Source organism: Podarcis vaucheri (genome assembly GCF_965113315.1).
Source record: "Podarcis vaucheri genome assembly, chromosome: 4".
Classification (NCBI taxonomy): Eukaryota; Metazoa; Chordata; class Lepidosauria; order Squamata; family Lacertidae; genus Podarcis; species Podarcis vaucheri.
Window position 1 is genome coordinate 58,764,983 of NC_138762.1, and position 20,415 is coordinate 58,785,397.

General features: G+C 41.8%; 1 protein-coding gene across 7 annotated transcripts in view; it reads left to right on the plus strand.

Annotated features, from left to right (window-relative positions):
• PDE9A (phosphodiesterase 9A) overlaps positions 1-17,760 on the plus strand; it is a 66,543-nt gene extending 48,783 nt beyond the window's left edge. For all 7 annotated transcript variants that reach the window (XM_082219860.1, XM_082219861.1, XM_082219862.1 and 4 more), the window contains 12 exons: positions 2,772-2,853; positions 4,048-4,122; positions 6,924-7,010; positions 8,270-8,374; positions 10,164-10,246; positions 10,905-11,061; positions 12,694-12,807; positions 13,146-13,250; positions 14,374-14,502; positions 14,703-14,798; positions 16,498-16,572; positions 17,198-17,760. In XM_082219860.1, coding sequence (XP_082075986.1) covers positions 2,772-2,853; positions 4,048-4,122; positions 6,924-7,010; positions 8,270-8,374; positions 10,164-10,246; positions 10,905-11,061; positions 12,694-12,807; positions 13,146-13,250; positions 14,374-14,502; positions 14,703-14,798; positions 16,498-16,548 — 1,084 coding nt within the window. In that variant the 3' untranslated portion in view covers positions 16,549-16,572; positions 17,198-17,760. The remainder of the gene's footprint in view (positions 1-2,771; positions 2,854-4,047; positions 4,123-6,923; positions 7,011-8,269; positions 8,375-10,163; positions 10,247-10,904; positions 11,062-12,693; positions 12,808-13,145; positions 13,251-14,373; positions 14,503-14,702; positions 14,799-16,497; positions 16,573-17,197) is intronic.
• The last annotated feature ends 2,655 nt before the right edge of the window (positions 17,761-20,415 follow it).

Sequence of the window (20,415 nt, forward strand, 5' to 3'; positions counted from 1 at the left end):
TGGTTCTGAGGTGTTCAAATGGGCGCATCTTGGGGATCTGGTCTGACAATGGATAGCACACAACGCCTCCCCAAAATTGGCCACTCCTGAGTATTTCTATAATCCACTGGGCCTTTCGCTTAAGAAAAGAAAAAATGGTGCTGCGTCTGACAGCAGGTATAATTTTGCTTTCAGGAAAAGGTGTTAGCCTATGTCCCTCTAAACGGCATTCACCGTACACCCACTTTCACACTCCATCTTTTCTTCCTATTTCACAAAGATCAGTGTAAAACACTGGCCATATTCTCCTCTCCCCTCCCCACCTTCACAGTTAAGAGCACATTCTTAAAACATCATAGCTTCTAAAGTTTGTACTGTATCCCATCCACTGCCATTTGCAGCCGAAGCAGATGGCTTTTGCATTAGCAGCTGGGCCTGAGACATCGCAACAAACCTTGTCAGTATACTCCAGATTGCTGGGGGCCTTTCATTTATTCCGTTGCATGAAAGGAAAAGGATGTCCTCTGTGTGTGTGGCATTTGTCCTGAAGGAAGACCTCTGTAGAATTTAGTGATTAAAATTACAAGTAGCTTTGAGTTTCCTAGGCAACGTGGCTCCAGCTGTTTGAAATGACGGCATAAGCCAATGTTGACTTACTGCAGAAGGGTCTTGATCCTTGAGCTGCTAAGCAAATACTCGCCTCGAGTTGGACTGAAAGACTTCTGATACACAAGGCTGAGGATTCATTTTTCAATTTTGAATTCTCTTGTTCCGATGCTATCTCTGTTTTCTTTAATGCATCTGCGCTCTAATTGGGGAAGGAAACAATATTCAAACCAAAACACAGCCATCCTTTGGATTCTATACTTCTCCAAATTTTGCATTGAAGTTCTCCAGCCAAAAATGCATATATGCATATACTAGGGTAAAGGTTTTTTTATGATTACTTTAAAGGGCATATATTAGTGTAAATAGCATACAAAATGCATTACATTGGGGGAAAGTGCTTTGCATACATGAGCATATTAATGCAAAATTGTGTACAAAAACATATATATTAGAAGAAATTCACACTGAAATCCTGAGATTCTCATGAGGTCTTAAAAAAGAAACTGATGTGGAAAAATGAGAAACTTTGAGAAACTGAAATTGACAATTGTCTCCATGCCTAGCCCTAACCAACAGAAGATGACAAAGTTGCCAACTGCCCACTAGGTTCTAATCTGACCAACAGGCCTAGTATGACTTCAAGGGGAACATGACAAGCAGAAATTTGAGCTGTATATCTCCCTCTCCCTCAGGTTTGAGATGTGGTGATTTGGAAAGCTGTGCCTTATAGAATTCCAGTCTCACAATTCAGCAAAAAGTCAGGAAACCCAGAGAACAAATGATAGTACTCTTACTTTTCATTCCAGTAGGCTAAATTCCAGCCACTTAAAAGTTAAAGAGGTTTCTGCACACACAACACATCTCTGTGTCCTCTATCTGGACTTGCAAGAGGCATTATCAAAGTTCAGAGATACTGTACATTCCTGCCAGGCAAAAGCACCATGAGGACCTGGAGCAGGGCTGGTGAGGGGTGTGGCCTAAGGGGAAGAGGTGTGGCCTGGGAAAAGTTCAAAGGGCTAGAGACCTGTACAGTGGTACCTCTGGTTGCGAACGGGATCCGTTCCGGAGCTCCGTTCGCAACCTGAGAGGAATGAAACCCGTGTCTGCGCATTCATGGGCCGCGAATCACCGCTTCTGTGCATTCGTGTGATGTCATTTTGAGCGTCTGTGCATGCGCGAGTGGCGAAACCCGGAAGTAACCCGTTCAGTTACTTCCATGTTGGCGTGGGATGCAACCTGAAAAGATGTAACCTGAAGCGTCTTTAACCCGAGGTATGACTGTACTGTCACATTTGGCCCCTTGACCTGAGACTCCTCATTGCTATATTAGGGAATAAGTCCTACTGAACTCAGTCAAACTTATTTTTGAGTAGAAGTGCATAGGTTTGTGCAGCATGCGCTATAATGTAAGTATACATCCACTGGCGGACGAATGGGGGGGGGGAAGCGCCCACGGTGGCACGATCCTGATGGGGTGCCATCATGGCTGCCCCCCCCCCCCGTGCTGGGTGCCCTCCGCAGGCGACATGCCGCGCCCCCAGGATGCGTGTCACGCCCCCTGTGGGCAGCACACCATGCCCCCAGGACATGCGCCACGCTCCTGCGTGCAGTGTGCAGCGTGCCACGCTGCCAGGATGCATGCCACACCCACGCCTGCACTCCACCCCTGCCCCCCCCCGCCAGAGCTTGAAGGTCCGCCACTGTATACATCTCTTGATTTTTGTGGTATTTTAGGGTTTTGCTTTCTTTCACATTAAAAAATGGGTTCCTGCATGCTCAGCGTGGGTGGACCATGTTTTTCCTGTGACGCTTAAAGGACATTTTCATGTCTGAAAATACCTGGTAGAAACATCTCCCAAGAGCTTTGATCCCTTATGAATGGATGTGCAAATTCCCTTCAAATACGACATTACAGGAGAAGACGTGGTTGATTTAGAGTTTCAGTGTAATGTGTGGAAATGGCCAGCTTTCTCTAGATTGTGTTCCATGGTTTCAAATTCAGTATAATAGTATTTTGCACGGCTGCAGCATTTCTGATTTTGCTTGGTGGATCCAAAGGTGAAAATCGTTTGGTCGGTTGGTACTGAAAATCAATCTCACGTCAAAGGAACTAGTTTATTCATATTTGCTTGGAAAAATATATACAAAAGGTAAAGAGGGCTGGATTTTGTTTTTTTACACAGGACCAACTGCCCCTGTAAATACAGCTTCCTGGATGAGAGCAAGAGGCTGGTGCCCCGAAGGGATGTTCCCTCCTATCCCAAGGTACACTGCAGCACATAAGAGTTCAAAATTCTGTTTTACAGAGCAGATAATCACGTTAGTTAAAAATATCCTTTCCATCCCTTGTTTTTTATGAGAACATTTTCTACTCAAATGCTACCTAGATTTTCTCCATAAAATCTCTTCTTCAAGTTTCCATTTAATTTTCTACAGGTGATTCTTAGATTCCATTGCTCCCATGCTGATATAAAATATTTAAATCAACAAATTATTATTCTTTTATTATTATTATTATTTATTAAATTTGTATACTGACTTTCATTCAAAGATTTTAGGGCCGTTCGCGGCATCAAATGCAGAATAAAACATAACAAAAACAAAACTTTCCCATCACCCCCTCCCACAAACACTCTTAAAGGGACAAATCAATTACAAGTCACATATCTACGAAAGAAGGTCCCCTGATTTATTTATTTTTTAAAAATATATATGTTGCGTTCCTATTCTAAGTAGTATGTTTAGGCTGATAGATGCTCAAAGGGGTACGTTTCACCATACTTTGAAGTGCTAAGGAGACACACACTTGCTATTTTATTTTAATAACTGAGGCACTTGAAAGACACATTTAGCATCACATCTTGCTTGGCCCTAATGCTATCTTGTTCAAGCTCCTTGTAGTTACTTCATGGTGAGGGGAAGGACCAAGGGTGCAGTGTCGGTTGTCAGTTCCTAGGGTGGGGGTGGGTGCGTATTGTTTCTGTGCTGGGGGGGCAGCCCAACCCTCGCTGCCACCAGAGCGACCCCACCCCCACTGGAGCAAAGTGGGGTCATCCTGAGTCGCCTGTGCAGAGGGAGAGCATGCCCAGTCGATGCAGCCCTTGGTGGACAGAGATGAGCCCTGGACCAGGCTGTGCTAGGACATCTGGTTCATTTCCCCACAAAAATTGTGCACCTGGAACCATACCCCCCTACACCCCCCACACTAAGCCCCTGGGACAGACAGTGCAAAACCTCGAAGACACTGTTATATTTCATATATTTGGGGATTGTTGCCTGAACTACACCCTCAGTTAGCTCTGGTTCAAATGAAATCCTATACAGAGGGTAAGTTAGTTACTTACTTACTTATTGAATTAATTGAGCTGAGTCATGAAGATGGGTGACCTACAAGAGGAAAATATGAAGCGGGTGTTGTTGAGAATCATATTTCATAACAATGCCTCATTTTCTCTGCAGTACATGCTTTCTCAGGAGACAATAGAAGCTCTTCGGAAACCAACCTTTGACGTCTGGCTATGGGAGCCCAATGAGGTAATGCTGCCCCATGGAGACAGATTCCTGGTCCCTCCTTTCTGTAAATGTTTGTTCTGTGGGACTCTTAGGAACATTTGAAAATTGGAACCTAGACATGGTTGTGTTACAGAAACCAGAATGAAAATGTACAGATAAATACAAAGTGCTCTTCAAATAAATGAAAACTCTAAGAAGGCTTAGTCTATAAATAAATGCAACCTAAAAAATGCTAAGTACTGGAACTAATCAGAGCAGCAGAGCATGTTAAAAGTACCATAATGTGAGTAGACACCTACTGTATCTCAAAACCAGGTCCATTTACATAATAAACAATAGGTAAAGCAGGAATTTCTTCAGACAGCAGATAAGCAAAAAGCACAATTTACTAATCGGATCGGTTTTGGTTTTTTTACCTTGATGTGGTTTAACTAAGAATTCTATAACAGAGGTCTTTCCCGTTATCATTTGTACTTTGAAGTATACTTGGTTTTGAGAATGTCTTTTTACCCAAAAGCCTTTCTGTAGTTAATTATGGACTACAAAAAAAGTGACTCACTTTGCAAATAAAAGGGGAAATCTGATTTGTACTAATTTGAATAAAAAGTTGGCTTCAGGCAATCAATGAAAATGAAAAGTCTGTATATTATTTTCACTGTATTTTATTTTTAAGGCTAGCTAGATTAGTGTTGTTTGCCTTATTTGTTGTTGTGTTTCTAACCAGAATGACTCTGTAATGAATTTACAAAAGGAGCTATTCTGGCTAATCATCAGAATGCAAACAACTCATGGAAAAGTGGAATGTGCAACATATTTTTATTTTTAAGATCTGCAAAACCGATGTAGCAGCTTCATCATATTTGTTCATGTCTTTATAATTGCCATGAGTTTGCGCGAGGATCAGTTTGCTATGACAATTCTCCTGTGACAATTTTAGTTAAACAAAGCTGTCTCTCTTTTTTATGACATCTTTTCCAAAATAGTTGGGGGAGGGGACTTTTAGATACAAAGAGAAAACAGAAAAAAAACTTTTTCCTAGATTGTCTTATTGGTGGTACAGACAGCAAATCACATGATTAGATACAAGTTGCTAGTAACACAACATATGTCATCTTTATGCTCAGGAGCAATTGCATAAGCCATTATGTGAAGTGTGTCACAGATTCATTTGGATAGGTTCACCTTTTTGTTTATTTGCAGTTTATATGAGGTGTTTCAATTCACGTTGCCACTTCCCCAGGTTTCTGTGGTGCATTTTTAATAGTGTTATAAATCACAGCCCTGTTGCATCATTACAGTGCATAGCAAGGACACAACAGCCTTCCGTAAAGTGTCTTTAGAATTAGCCCTTGGCATTCTACCTCCCTCTGGCCCTCATAATGTGGCATGTTAAAGGACAAAAATATAGTAGTGTTTCCTGTGATGGACTGCAGGGAAGGAGATGTACTTTCAGCTCAAATGCTGGCTCACCAGAATTCAGCACTGAAAAAAAGAAAGACATGGCCTATGTTTGTTGTCTTAATATAGTTTTTTCCTTGTGTATGTGCTGGTCTGTGCAGCTACACAGCTATGTTTGCTGCATGGAGAATGCAAGGTTAAAGAAGCTACAGGAAGACATCCAAGTTTTAGGCAAGGCTTGCCTTAGAATGCTTGTTGCCAACTGCTGCTGTTCTTCTTTGCACTTACAGCAGTTGCAGAGAACCTTTCGCCCTCCAGACGTTGCTGAACTACAACTCTCCTCAGCCCTAGCAATCATGGGCAGTGCCTCGGGATGGTGGGAGTTGTAGTTCAGCAATATCTGGAGGCCCAAAGGTTCCCCTCCCCTGACTTACTGAGTGTGATTCAAAGTCTTCATAGAATTTGCCATGGATTAATGAGCAAAATGAATTATAGGTTTTTATTTCGTGCAGCAAGTGATTGGGTTGGACATTTTGGTCCTTCGGTCACAACTGAAGCTAAAGTAGGAATTGCTCAGTCTGCAGAACATGAGACTCTTAATCTCAAGGTTGTGGGTTTTGCCATGTTGGGCAAAAGATTTCTGCATTGCAGGGGGTTAGACAAGTTGACTTTCATGGTCCCTTCCATATGTAAAAAGGTAAAGGTAAAGGTACCCCTGCCAGTACGGGCCAGTCTTGACAGACTCTAGGGTTGTGAGCTCATCTCACTTAAGAGGCCGGGGGCCAGTGCTGTCCGAAGACACTTCCAGGTCATGTGGCCAGCGTGATGAAGCTGCTCTGGCGAGCCAGCACCAGTGCAGCACACAGAAACGCCGTTTACCTTCCCGCTATATAAAGCGGTACCTATTTATCTACTTGCACTTAGGGGTGCTTTCGAACTGCTAGGTGGGCAGGAGCTGGGACCGAAAGACGGGAGCTCACCCCACCGCGGGGATTCGAACTACTGACCATACGATTGGCAAGTCCTAGGCACTGAGGTTTTACCCACAGCGCCACCCGCGTCCCTTCCATATGTACAATTCTATTATTCTCTTCCATTAAAAATAAGAAATACCGGTAGTCATGCCTCAGTTTTTTATAGATATGGGTTTGTATCCTCTGTGATGGTTAGATTTCATTCCTAAGGGCTTTGGGTGAACAATGTATCTTTACGTTTTGAAACCTCAGGTTTTGGCCTCAGAGATAATGACTTGTTCATCTAGATTACCCAATGAATTCACAAACTAAGCATCCCATTTCTAAATTCAGCATTCTAGATGAATTCAGCAGTGCTTTTAAGTCACAGACTTAAGTGTCTGATGTGTTACTGATGTACACTAGTGAAAATTATGTAATAATAGGAGAATTCTTTCTTTTCTCCTCCAGATGCTGAGTTGTTTAGAACATATGTATCATGATTTAGGATTAGTGAAAGACTTTAACATCAACCCTATCACATTGAAGCGATGGCTGGTAAGATTTAAAGAGCAACTTGTATGGGATTTAAAATATTTGTGATTTTTTAAAAATGGGCATATAGTCTCATATATTCAAAGATTTTAAAAAAACCGTGTAAGCAGAGTATAACGAACACTTGTCCAACACATAAAGTATATAGAATACATATTATTCTTAGAACAAAAGGATTGCCATTCTGACACCATCCAATACTGACATCAGTCAACCCCTTCTTTAAACAAAAAACTTAAATAAGCAACCCAATCAACAGTTGTATCCAAATTAAAATGCCTGGTATCAAGTGGCAACATTTATTATTAGTATCAACAATAACAACAACAAGAAGAAGCTTATCATCAAAAGTATGGCTTGTCTATCTGAAATGTCTCATATGCCATCAATTTGCATCACTTTTGCTTTGAGCTGTATCCATTAATTAAACTTAGCTTGCAACAACATCCAAATGAGCTGAAAAATCATTCAACAATTATACTACCTAATGAGCAACTTTATAAAGATAAAAAATAATACCTGCCTGCGCCCTGTCTCACCAGAGTGGTGCATGCTCTGGTTATCTCACGCTTGGACTACTGCAACACGCTCTACGTGGGGCTACCTTTGAAGGTGACTCAGAAACTACAACTAATCCAGAATGTGGCAGCTAGACTGGTGACTGGGAATGGCTGCTGAGACCATATAACGCTGGTCCTGAAAGACCTACATTGGCTCCCAGTACATTTCCGAGCACAATTCAAAGTGTTGGTGCTGACCTTTAAAGCAGTAAATGGCCTCGGTCCAGTATACCTGAAGGAGCGTCTCCACCCCCATTGTTCTGTAACCAACAAAGTTGTGGCCTTAATTCACCTAAAATACTGGTGCTGTCCATGTGTCTCATTATTCAGAAAATGGGGGAGGGCTCGGGGCCTTGACACACAATGTCATGGAAAGGAACAAAACGCGTGCACAAGTTGGTCTTTTCATCAATATTTTAACTCTTTACCTACATGGTGGAGGTCACAGTGCCAATGGGAGGGGGAGTGTCCAAAACTGAGAAAAACAAAAAAGTGAGCACAGCAGCAACAGGGGAGAGGGGAGAAGAAAAAATAAGAGGAAGAGTCAACCCTCTCCTTATTTCTGCAGTGCCCAGTTATCTTATTAGCATGGTATGGGCTTGTAAAGCACAGATTCCAAGGAGCTATAGTGTTGGTTGGGAGGATTACCGGTAAATGCCAAATGCTTGTTTTCCTTATAAATGTCTCCCTTTTTGTTTTTAGCTGTGTATTCATGACAATTACAGAAACAATCCATTCCATAATTTTCGACATTGCTTCTGCGTTACCCAGATGATGTACAGCATGATCTCTCTCTGCAGTCTCCAGGTGTGTCTTTCTCTGGCTGCATTGGCTTTCTCTCTCTCTAGTTCCCTCCCCCTACACACAAATTGTGAAATGAATAGTCTTCTGCCTATAATAATGTATTTTATCCAGAAGTGATGGATGTTGATTATTGAAAGACATGTAGTTGTGCCAGGGAAACCACCATTTTTAATCTGTTGGCATTTGAGAGGAGAACCAAAGGGTGAATGAAATGAGTTGGGATAGCTCAGTAGGTAGAGCATGGGACTCTTAATTACAGGGTCATGGGTTCGAGCCTCATTTTGGGCAAAAGATTCCTGCATTGCAGGGGATTGGATCAGATGGCCTTCATGGTCCCTTCCACCCTACAATTCTATGAACTGAAACATAGATAGAAATCTTGGCAAGTTCAGGAGTTCCTGAATATGTAAACCTGGACTGCTCCATGAGAGGTTGTAGGCCCACAGTATAATTCTGATTGGGCTCCACACCTTACTGAAGCTCCCACCAGTTTTGAAATACATTTAACTCAGTGGTTCCCAACCTTTTTTTTGGCCATGCCCCACCTAAGCATCTCTAAAATCCTGATGCCCAGCCCCTGTGAACTCCTATTCAGGTGGGGGAAGCCTAAAACACCATTTACTGTCATTCTCAAATTGCCCCCCTGTGGGGGGGGGTGCCCCACCTTGGGAACCACGGATTTAACTAGATGATACCCCAAATACATGATTGCATTGTATGTTGAGAGAGAGAGAGATATTTTTAAAATGGCAGCAGTAGTGGACCCTGATCCAGATCAGAACCATGGCATGGGAGAGGGGGGATTAACTCCTGCCCTGTGCCATTTTCCCCAATGAACACCACCTCCTAGCCACTGCTTGTGCCCATAGCTGTTAACTCCCAAGGCAAATAGCATAATCAATCCCATTACACTGTCCAACTCAGAATCAGGGCTTCCTGCAGCTGCTTTTTTTAAAATGACAATACTATATGGCATATTTAACTTATCTATCTTGGCTTCCTCTTCCATCCAGCTTCAGTGTGGACAAAGTGCCTTAACTTCTTCTTGCACCTAAGTCGGAGGAAGGGATACCAAGGCGGTACTTCTGCCCTTGCTGAAGTTGGTAGGAAGGTAAAGGCAAGGAACTTTGGCCTTCATGTTGTCCTCCCCTGTACAGCAAAACTGGCAATGGTGTCTAGCTAGTGACGATCCAAACCTGAACAGCTTGACTGTGGGTGGTTTTGCTCCTCCCTCCCTAGTTACACACAATATTAGGAAACTGACCCTTGCTAATAAAAGCAATATTTGGGTTCTTACCTCTGCTGGGTGGAGGTCAAATTTTCATAAACAGATTAAGTGGGCTATAATCAAGACAACCAACAGCAGTCTGTGGCTAAAATCAACTGGCATTATTTATTCAAGTAGGCCCTGGTTGTTATCCCAAGCAAAGAATAGACCCTAAGGCTTTATTCTTCACACTTCTCTTCCAAGCTCAAGTAGTGCATGAAATGCTTTTTATAATTGACACAAATCTTGGCATAATTTCTTACAAGATGAGAAACCTTTGACTTTAAATTAATTGTATCCACTGTTGAGCAAACTCCAATTTCTCTATTCCATCCTGTTGTTAATTATGCATCAGAGGCAGGGTTGACGACTTCACTGTTGTCGTCATTATAGATTTAGTCTAAGTTATTAAACTGTGCGCTGAACCCTAGTTAGAACCGCACATTTTGAAATGTTATATATGATTTCTTTATTATAAAAGCTGTTTGAATTAATGAGCTGCATTTTCTTCTTCTTCCTGCTTAGGTAAAGCTTTCTCAAGTGGATATCTTAACACTAATGACTGCATCAGTGTGTCATGATCTGGATCACCCAGGATATAACAACACGTATGTATCCTTTTTGTGTGTGAGAAGAATGATTAGGAATGTAAAGTACTAGCAGGAAGTGTCCAGTGCTGCCCAGGATAGTGTAATTTGTGAGTTTGGGCCCATCACACACAAAAATTGGCAGAGTCACACCATCTTTGCCCAACATCAAAACATCAATGAAGACTGCTGCCCCCGCTTCATGAATTCTCATGTCATATTTGACAGTGATGTTATAAAGAGACGGCTGAACCTATAAATAACAGGTGGACAGACAGACAAATCACTTTCCAAAATTTATAGTAGATATTCGGGCAAATGCAGACCAAAAATAAAACCTGAGAAATTTATTTTGGCATAAACTCTTTCCTGAGGTAGAGCTACCTTTGACATGCACCTGACAGGGTGGGCTCTGGATCAGAAAAGCTTATGCCACACATTGCTTATGCTTTTAAGGGTACCACACAAAACCCTCCGAGGTTTTGTTACAAGAACAGACTAACACGACTATCCCTTTGGAATTTGTCTCATTTAAAAAAGGCTTCACTTGGATGTGGGAGAGGCTCTCACATCTAGGAGTTCAGAATCCCACAAATTTCAAAATGCCTTCAAACTACAGATGAGCACCTTCCCTTTGGGCAGACTGTGCATTTCTTTCTATGTGTTTCCTTCACACCAGGTACCAAATTAATGCACGGACGGAGCTTGCTGTGCGCTACAATGACATTTCCCCGCTGGAGAACCATCACTGTGCTGTGGCTTTCCAGATCCTTGCGCAGCCAGAATGCAACATTTTGTCCCATGTTGATAAGGAGCAGTTCAAACGGATTAGGCAGGTATGGGTCAGAAAGATGTGGCAAAGTTCCTGTCAATGTGTATTAGTGCCAGAAAGCATCTGCTAATGAAATGCCTGGGCTCAGTCATGAGACATGTGGAGAAAATGTAAAGTACAGTGGTACCTCGGGTTACAAACTTAATTCAATCCGGAGGTCCATTCTCAACCTGAAACTGTTCTTAACCTGAGGCGCGCTTTCACTAATGGGGCCTCCCGCTGCTGCCGTGCCGCCAGCGCACGATTTCCGTTCTCATCCTGGGGCAAAGTTTGTAACCCAAGGTACTACTTCCAGGTTAGCAGAGTTTGTAACCTGAAGATTTGTAACCCAAGGTAGCACTGTATAGAGTGCCTATGAGCTTGTCCAGAGTGATTGCCACCATTCAAAACCTTTACAACCAGCCCCCCAAAATCTATAATTAGATCAAATTGATAGGCAGTCTTAAACCTCAGCATCTCTTATTTTGGAAATTAAGCATTGGTTGTGGTTTGAGAAAATAAGCCAAACCTGGTGAAATAAGCACCTCCCATATCATGGTCACAAACTGCTCTTTTAAATTGTGGTGTTCTGGGGTTCTTGTTTTGATTCTTTAAAAAAAAAGGATTCTTTTTTAAAAAATGTACTTATAACTTTCTGTAAAGCTCTGAGAACCTGTTGAATGGCAGGATATAAATAAAATAAAGGATGCGGGTAGCACTGTGGTCTAAATCACTGAGCCTCTTTGGCTTGCCGATTGGAAGGTCATCAGTTCGAATTTGCGTGACAGGGTGAGATCCCATTGCTTTCTCCCAGCTTCTACCAACCTAGGTGTTTGAAAGCACACCAGTGCAAGTAGCTAAATAGGTACTGCTGCAGCGGGAAGGTAAACAGTGTTTCCATGCACTCTGGTTTCTGTCACAGTGTCCTGTTATGGTAGAAGCAGTTTAGTCTTGCTGGCCACATGACCCAGAATGCTGTCTGTGGACAAACACCAACTCCCTCAGCCTCAAAGCGAGATGAGCGCCACACCCCATAATTGCCTTTGACTGGACTTAACTGTCCAGGGGTCCTTTACCTTTTATCTATAAATAAAATAAATATCTTTCCCCACCAATTTGAATATCGCATGTGCCTTGATCAAATTGCCTAAGAACACTGATACGTTTTTTCAGTGTTGCAGCTCTTGGTTTTAAACACCAAATGTTTTCATTTTTGTAAAAGCAACCTTGGGACTCCCAATTCTGAATCAGGGGCATAGTAAGGAAGGTCATATCTTTCCCTCCTTGCACCTTGGCCCCAGTCTAGAACACACACAGTAGCTATTAGCTATGGGGAAGGAAACTTAAAAGCTTGACAAATTAAGCCCACATCGTGTGGCTAAGAGCAGTTCTAGGGAGTATCTGAACTGAGGCTTCTCAATGTGCCTCTCCTTTCCAAAAGACAAAACAAATGTGCAGCTTGGCTTTTATCTCTAGAGTTTTCTCCTGCTCCCCAGCATCTTCGTAGAGTCCCCCCAAAAAAGTGTGATAACTTGGTACAAAACTGTTAAATGGGTAAATTGTTGGAGTGGAGGGGAAGCATAGGTGAGGTAGTGGCATTTCTACATTAAGAAATATAAACGTCTTACAATATCATTGGTTGGTTTGTTTCACATAGGGGATAATTACATTAATCCTAGCAACAGACATGGCAAGGCACGCTGAGATTTTGGACGCTTTCAAAGAAATACTGGACAAGTTTGACTATTCAAATGAGGAGCATGTGACCCAGGTAAGACAATATTCTCTGTTTTCAGATGTTAAAGGGGGGCAAAGTGGGGGACAGGAACAACAGCCTGAGTCAAACAATGCCAGTGTGGAGGCACCAATGTGGGGGTGTCACAGGACATGTCATGTAGCAGGAGTAGAAGCTGAAAGTGCAGCACAAATACAGTACAAATGCACTTTAATAGCAAGAACAGCTTATTGCTATGTACAACCACAGCTGGAGGTGCCCTTATTTTCAGTGCTGACATCTCACTGAGAAATGAAGGAAACATTGCCCGGTAATAAGTGCAGGTAAACATGGCAGATTTCTTACCACACTGTAAAATGCTCTCCTCCTTTCAGCTAAAGATGGTCCTGATCAAATGCTGTGATATCTCCAATGAAGTTCGCCCAATGGAAGTGGCAGAGCCATGGGTAGACTGCTTATTAGAGGAGTATTTTATGCAGGTAAGGGTACACCCAGTGGAACTGCCGTAGTACAGTAGTTCATGTTTCAATACAACAGAGCTGGAAGTTATCCAGTAACAAGGCCTGACTTTCTAGTTCCACCAAGATGAAAGACCCTTTCTCAGCAGGGTCTTGAAAGTGTGTCATTCTGATGATGTACTTTGAATAAAAGTGACTGTAATTGACTGTAATTTGTAGCCTAAAAGGGCAATCACAGCCCAGAAATGCAAATGTTAGCAGATTGCTGCCTGTTTTCTCTAACAGGGCTGTTTTTAGGAGTTAACTCAGCATGTAAACCATTTTGAAACCAAACAGGGACAAGGACTTTGTAGAAAATGTCAGCTAAATAAGCAGCACCATGTAGGTTAAGTTTGGATTATTTATATCTGTGACTTTGAACCATTCATGACTAAGCCTATTAGAACTGAAAAGTTGGGTGTTTTTTAAGCGAAAGGCGAAAAGAAAAAGAAAGAAAGCGCTGTGATCATTTCAAAAGGACAATCTCATTAGTGTTGGAAAAAAGCGCCTTATGGTGCCACATCGTTATCATTTCTTACCGGATTTCATTTGGAGATGACTGCAGGAAGTAACAACAAAAAAAGTAGCAGTCCACTTGCCCTCTCAAATCCGTCAACACGATGTGTATATACAAGCTGTGGCAGTTGGCATCACACCAAGTAAGGCTTGATCGTGATAGGCAGCACATAAAGGCAGGTATATTATTTCTTGATTTAACATGTTCCCAGTGTGGAAAATTTAAAATACAGCCAAAAAAGCCATTGAATAATAGCAGAAAGAGGAAAAGATGAAAGAATGTTCACTTCATTCATTTGCAGAGCAATCCTACACTGTGTTCAGTGGGCCTTATTTCCAGATAAGGGAAGAAAATCTTCCCTGCTGAGAACCCCCAGAAGATGTCTCTGCCACCCTCCCACTTTTTTTCTAATGCCCCAAATTTCTGTAGGTCTGAAAATCTTTCGGCTGCATCTTTCAAATATAAAAAATCTTTAAAATAATACAGCATAAACAGGTCACACATAATAACCAATTATATCATTCCAAATTGGATAAATATTGACCGTTGGTTTGAATTTGCTTAATGTATTGCTACACTTTGTCCTAGAGTGACCGGGAAAAGTCTGAAGGCCTTCCGGTGGCACCTTTCATGGACCGTGACAAAGTGACCAAACCTACAGCACAGATAGGCTTCCTGAAGTTTGTTCTTATCCCAATGTTTGAAACTGTAACAAAGGTAAGGTCAAATAAGTTGATTGATCAAAAGCCCTTGGATCAAGTGCATTTTCTCATAGCTGTGTGTGGGTGTGTGTGGGTACTAACATTCCAGGCTTTTAATAACTCATTTATACAATGCTAGCATGCTGAATTTTTCTCATTTCAAAACACATAGTTATTGGAAACCAATTTTAGTTTAGCTTTCTTGCTTTGTTTTAGCTTTTTCCAGAGGTTGAAGAAGTATTGCTCCAACCACTTTGGGAATCTAGGGATCGCTATGAGGAGCTGAAGCAAATAGAGGATGCTGTGAAAGAGGTAAGGCAAGCTTCTGTTTATAGGATTAACAAGGACAACTGCAGAGGCTGAAAAGGCAACACCCAGACTCCCTTAGATGAATCAGGATTTTGAGGTTTTGCTTGCAAGAATTCTCCTAATACAACACATTTTTATATGCCATTTTCACAAATATATGCATTTTTGCACATACTTGCCCAACTATATGCATTTTTGTGTGCATTATTTGTTTCAAGAAATGCAATACAAAATTCATATAGGTGCAAATTTTATAGAAATTTTGAAGGATAGCTGTGCTTCAGTCACATATTGTTCACACTGGCAGGTTTGCATTAAATCCTAACCAAATCAAATTTCTTCCCATCCCTACGTCCAAATAAGTATGTAGGAGTACAGCCTTAATAGTAAGTTGAGGAACAGGTCTAACGTAATGGGAACTTTTGAACCAAAGGGTATAGCTGATTCTGGCTGTGAATACAACACAGAACACGAGAAGCTTTTCTAACTTCACTTACAACTGTGCTTGATAAAACAGGCTTTGTGATTTTCACGCTGAAGCAAAGATTCCTACATTCTTATGTGTAATGCTATAATGCCCTCTGGAAGGAAGCCACCACAGGTTCCCTTCGATGCCAATAAAATAGGGATGTACAAATTTCATGAATTAATTGGTTCATTTAAGCATAGTGGCATAGCACTTCTGGTAATAAGGCAACTAATAGGAAAATGATGCATGCAAAGCAGAACACATGCGGAGCAAATTATAGCTCTCCTTTGTCAAGTGCTTGTGGCTCCTGCTGAGGCAGTCAAATGGCCTTTGGCTCACAGTGGCAAAGAATGAAGACAGAGTAGTCCTTCTGAGTGGCAGAGGGTAAGCTAGCCACTGACAGACAAGCCTGCTTTTAGTTTTTCAGCATCGGCCCCAAATGATGCCCAATGTTTCATCTTGTAATCTTTTCACTATGGGCTTTTCATTCTCCTAGCTTTATTGATCTGGCTTCCTTCCAAGTTAGATTTTTATAGCGATCATGTTCCATTTCTTCCCATCTCACGAGAGCTCCATGAGATCTTACCAGAAGGTACTGCCACACAACTCCAGTAAGGCTTCAGCAGTGGGGCAGGAGACAGGGGCAGCAGCTTCCCGTTTTGCCTCGGGTAGAAGAGTTTGGATTTGATATCCTGCTTTATCACTACCCTAAGGAGTCTCAAAGCGGCTAACAATCTCTTTTTCCCTTCCTCCCCCACAACAAACACTCTGTGAGGTGAGTGGGGCTGAGAGACTTCAAAGAAGTGTGACTAGCCCAAGGTCACCCAGCAGCTGCATGTGGAGGAGCGGAGATGGGAACCCGGTTCCCCAGATTACGAGACTACAGCTCTTAACCACTACAGCACACTGGCTCTCTTAGGTAGCAAAACGGGATGGGCCACCCCTACTCAAAAGGCAGCTCACACTCTCATGCATTCCCCACTGGTGCCTGCGTGTGTTGGGTTCCCAGAGGAAACTAACAACCAGAGAGAAAAATAATGGTTCCTGTACACCCACCACTGGTGCTGCAGATCCTATGGGGCACATTGTAAGGAAACTCCACTGAAATGAACAGATTTCATGCACTGATGATCATATTTGCGGGGTTGTGCCAATGACTCGGTGGCTGCTATATTGACAAATCAGGTGCCTCATGACTGCCATTGTTAATTATTCCATTCTACTCTTAACTAGTTACAGAAGAAGAAGAACGAAAGTTTGGCAATTGGAAGCAAGGAGAAGTGAAAAGCAAAGGCAAGGCACATCAGGGTAATTATCCCTCTTTAAAGGATACTTTCACATTAAGAAACATGGTGACAACATTTAAAACATTATATAGAAAATTGCCAATGGCATGAGGCGTTTTCAGCAAAAAAAATTGATAAAATCCAGCTAATTTCTCTGCAATATATTGAACGTATGCTTGTGAAAAACAAAATAAAATAGAATTGTAATGCATTTTTTACCAACTATTTATACAATATAAAACCAGTAATGAAAAGCAGAGAGAGAGAGAGCGCTCTCGAGTTGTTAGGAGAGTCCTAGTCCCCTTACAGAACTACAATTTCCAGAGTTCCCTAAGAAAAGGGATTGATTGTTAAAGCACTCTGAGAATTGTAACCCCGCGAGGCAAATAAAGGTCTCTCAACAACTTCCAGCAGCCTTAACAAACTACAGCTTCCATAATTCCCTGTGGGAAGCTATGGCTCTTTAAAGTGGTCTCTTAGTGCTTTAAATGTATGGTGTAAATGTGGCCAAATAGGGATTACCACAGTTGCTGTGCATGTGGCTTAAAAGATGTGCTGAATCAGCATGTCTGAGCCCTGCCAAAAATTATTCTGAGTGGATGAGACCTCATTCTTTGGGCCTAACAATGTTTGTATTTTAATTCCAGCATTATAATGGACACAAAGATCCTTTAGAGGTTTGCCAAGTCTAGCTAAGCATCATGGGATTACACAGCACTGATGGAGGATGAGACTGAACAGCTGACACTGCCACAAGCACTTTTTCCAAGTTCCTTTTTTATATAAAAAAAGAACCCTAGTATTTATCCTTATGGATGCAGACAATAAGGAATCTCTGCTGTTGTACATTTTTTTAAAGAAAAAGTAATCTTCTAAATAATATATTCTTATACAAAAAATGGCTGCTGTAATTATTCTCTTTTTAAGATTTTATATGTCTTCTTCTTTTTTTTAACTGCTTCTGGTTGTCATATGGAGATGTATTGGGGAAAATTGTACTTTTTAAGCGAGTTGTTTTAGAAATCTTTTAAAATGTAGTTTTGTGTAGCGTTAAAGTAACAACAATTTATCTCAATATGTCTGTGTACGATTTAGAAGTGTCACCTTGCCGAGGGATTTGACAGAACCAATAGCAAGCTGAGAAGCTTAATGTTCTCTTCTCTGGTCAGCAACTATTGGTCAGGAAAACCCTTCAGGAGGGAGGGTGAAATGATAGCCGGGTCCCTCAGCCCTGCCGCCCTAGTCCCTCTCTGCATATGCTGTTCCCCCTTTTGTTTTTGGATCAGTAACTGAGGAGTACAGATGATGGTCCTTTAGAGAGACAAATATGGCCTACAGGTTTCCAGTTACCTTATCCCAGTGCCTGAGAGGGGTCTGTGATGGTGAAGGACTACTGGCATGTGTTTTCCATGCTTACAGTTTGAGATTCAGTCTCTGAAACCTCCACAATTAGAAGCATTTTGAGATGTAGAGCTAGGAAAAACTTTTGCATGTGGCCTTCAAGACCTACTTGGGCAGATTAATACAGCACTTAAATTCACATGGCAGCTTTTATTGGACAAAAGCTGGCAGCCATTTTGCTTGGATGCGAATTGCTAAAGGTAATGCTGATAGTGTGCCCTTTTAATACGGAACAATGAGAGTTTGGGACCAACGTATCCAACTGAAATGGGCATGGGTTGTTGCTCCTAGGTTACAGAAAGGAACATTGGGCATGAAGAAACTACAGTGGTACCTCAGTTTAAGAACTGTCCTGTTTACAAACGATTCGGTTTACGAACTCTACAAAACCGGTAATAGTGTCCAGGTTTGCGAGCTTTACCTCAGTCTAAGAACGGAAGCCGAACGGTGGAAGGGCACCAGCGGTGGGAGGCCTCATTAGGGAAGTGTGCCTCAGTTTATGAATGGTTTCGGATTAAGAACAGACTTCCAGAACGGATTAAGTTCGTAAACTAAGGCACCACTGTAATCTGGTTTGTGCAAGGTCCCCTAGAAAGCCTATGACAGGGACAGGACTTAAGTGCCAGCAACTAGGGTGCCCTGAGCATTCACATTCAGACCCACAGAAGGATTGCTGTGCAAAAAAGAGGACTGGGGAATCCTACATCTAGTGAAATTTCCCCTTCTATTCTCTTAGTTCTCCCAAAGTCTAGAGACACATCAGTATTCAAGTATGAGCCAAGGGAGATATCCTTTGGTGCAACTTATGGTCTTGTATGCCTTCCACAGCATCCTGTTAGAAATGTACATGAAAGTAAAGCACAAGACGCAAAATGAAAGGTGTGGCTTATGAAAGATGCCTTGGATTTGCTCTGGGAGAAATGTAAGCAATCCCGTTGCACCTCTATGTACTATTCATGTACCTATGTATATGTTTTAAATGGAGTATGCACTGTAATTTCTACATAGGCTTTTGTTAAGTTGCTTTTAAAGTGAGTTTATAAATCTAGAGTAATGCATAAGGAAGGCGTTGCCATCCAAGGAAGCTCGTGTCTCTGTTTGAAGGGCACATGTACCCAAGCCATATGCCTGTGAGCTGCAGAGCTGCTTTCTGAGTCTCAGTTTGGATTTTAAAAGAAATTGTGTAGGTGGGTGCTCAGACTTTCTTCCATGCAAAACAGGAGATATCTTGCTAACACTCAGGCTTCCCTTACCAAAGGATCTCAGTGACTAACACCTGGCTCTCCAGCACTGAATAATAACCGTGCCACCTTTAAGTGTGACAAAACATTTTGGAACAGCAAACCTTTACTCTTGTATTGTTTGTGTGTAGATGTTTTTTCTTGGTGATGATAGCTCTCCAATATGTATTTTGGGAGATGGTCCATTACTGCATTTTGATCCATTTCTGTTGACCAGAAATACTGTTCGACCTGCTCTGAAATCCACATGGGATGTGGACAGGCATCCTTAACCAGAGCTAGTAACTTTCTAAGCATTTTTCTTCCTGAGTCACACAACTGAAGAAGCAAGCCGCAGATGAAATATCTCTAGTTTATTACATGCTGTTTGAAGGCACCTGTTCATTGAGTGAACAAAATTTATTATTCCAAACTGTTGTAATTTCTTTTTCAAACAGAAGTAGAATAAATCTGATATTGTCTTCAGCATGGTTGTATTCCTGACATTTGTCAAATGTCCCTGAACTACTGCTATTGCCATCCCAGTATACAAATCAATGTATGTGGAGAGGAGGAACATGGGACTTCAGATCATTAGCTCAGACTTAGTGCACAGTGGGGAATTAGCTATCCAAACAAAAATCCAAAGCTGAGAATCAAAGAAAACACAGTTTATTACAAAACAGAAAGATTGGTTACTGTTTGTGTTGTTACAAAAATAAGACGTTTGTTAATCCAGTTGAACAAGCAGTTCTGGCATTACATCTACCAAGTGGTAGAGATTGGATGGATCTAATGTCAAGTATAAAGAGAGAGAGAGAGAGAGAGAGAGAGAGAGAAGTACAAAAAGTGCCAGACAGACATGCATGGAGCTGATTAAAGAGGGGAGTTGGAATGCAAATACTGCATACTGCAGTGGCTTGGGAGCACCTGCATGAGAGCTAAAAGGAAAAACAGAGGGAGGGAAAGAGAAGCTGAAGCACAAATATCACTTATTCCAAGGAAGTAGGTGGCCTTCCACCCTACCAGTTCAGTTGGCAGTAGCTCCCACGGGCTTCTAGTACAGTAGAAATAAAATTACCGTACTTTTCCATGTATAAGACAAGGTTTTTTTTACTGTAAAATAATGTTCAAAATGGGGGGTCGTTTTATACATGGATAGTTCAGATGGGGAATGAGCGATTGGTTGCAGCCGCTAGCAGGAGCTTGTCAGCGGCAATTGTGTGTGTGATTGGTGGCTGCGG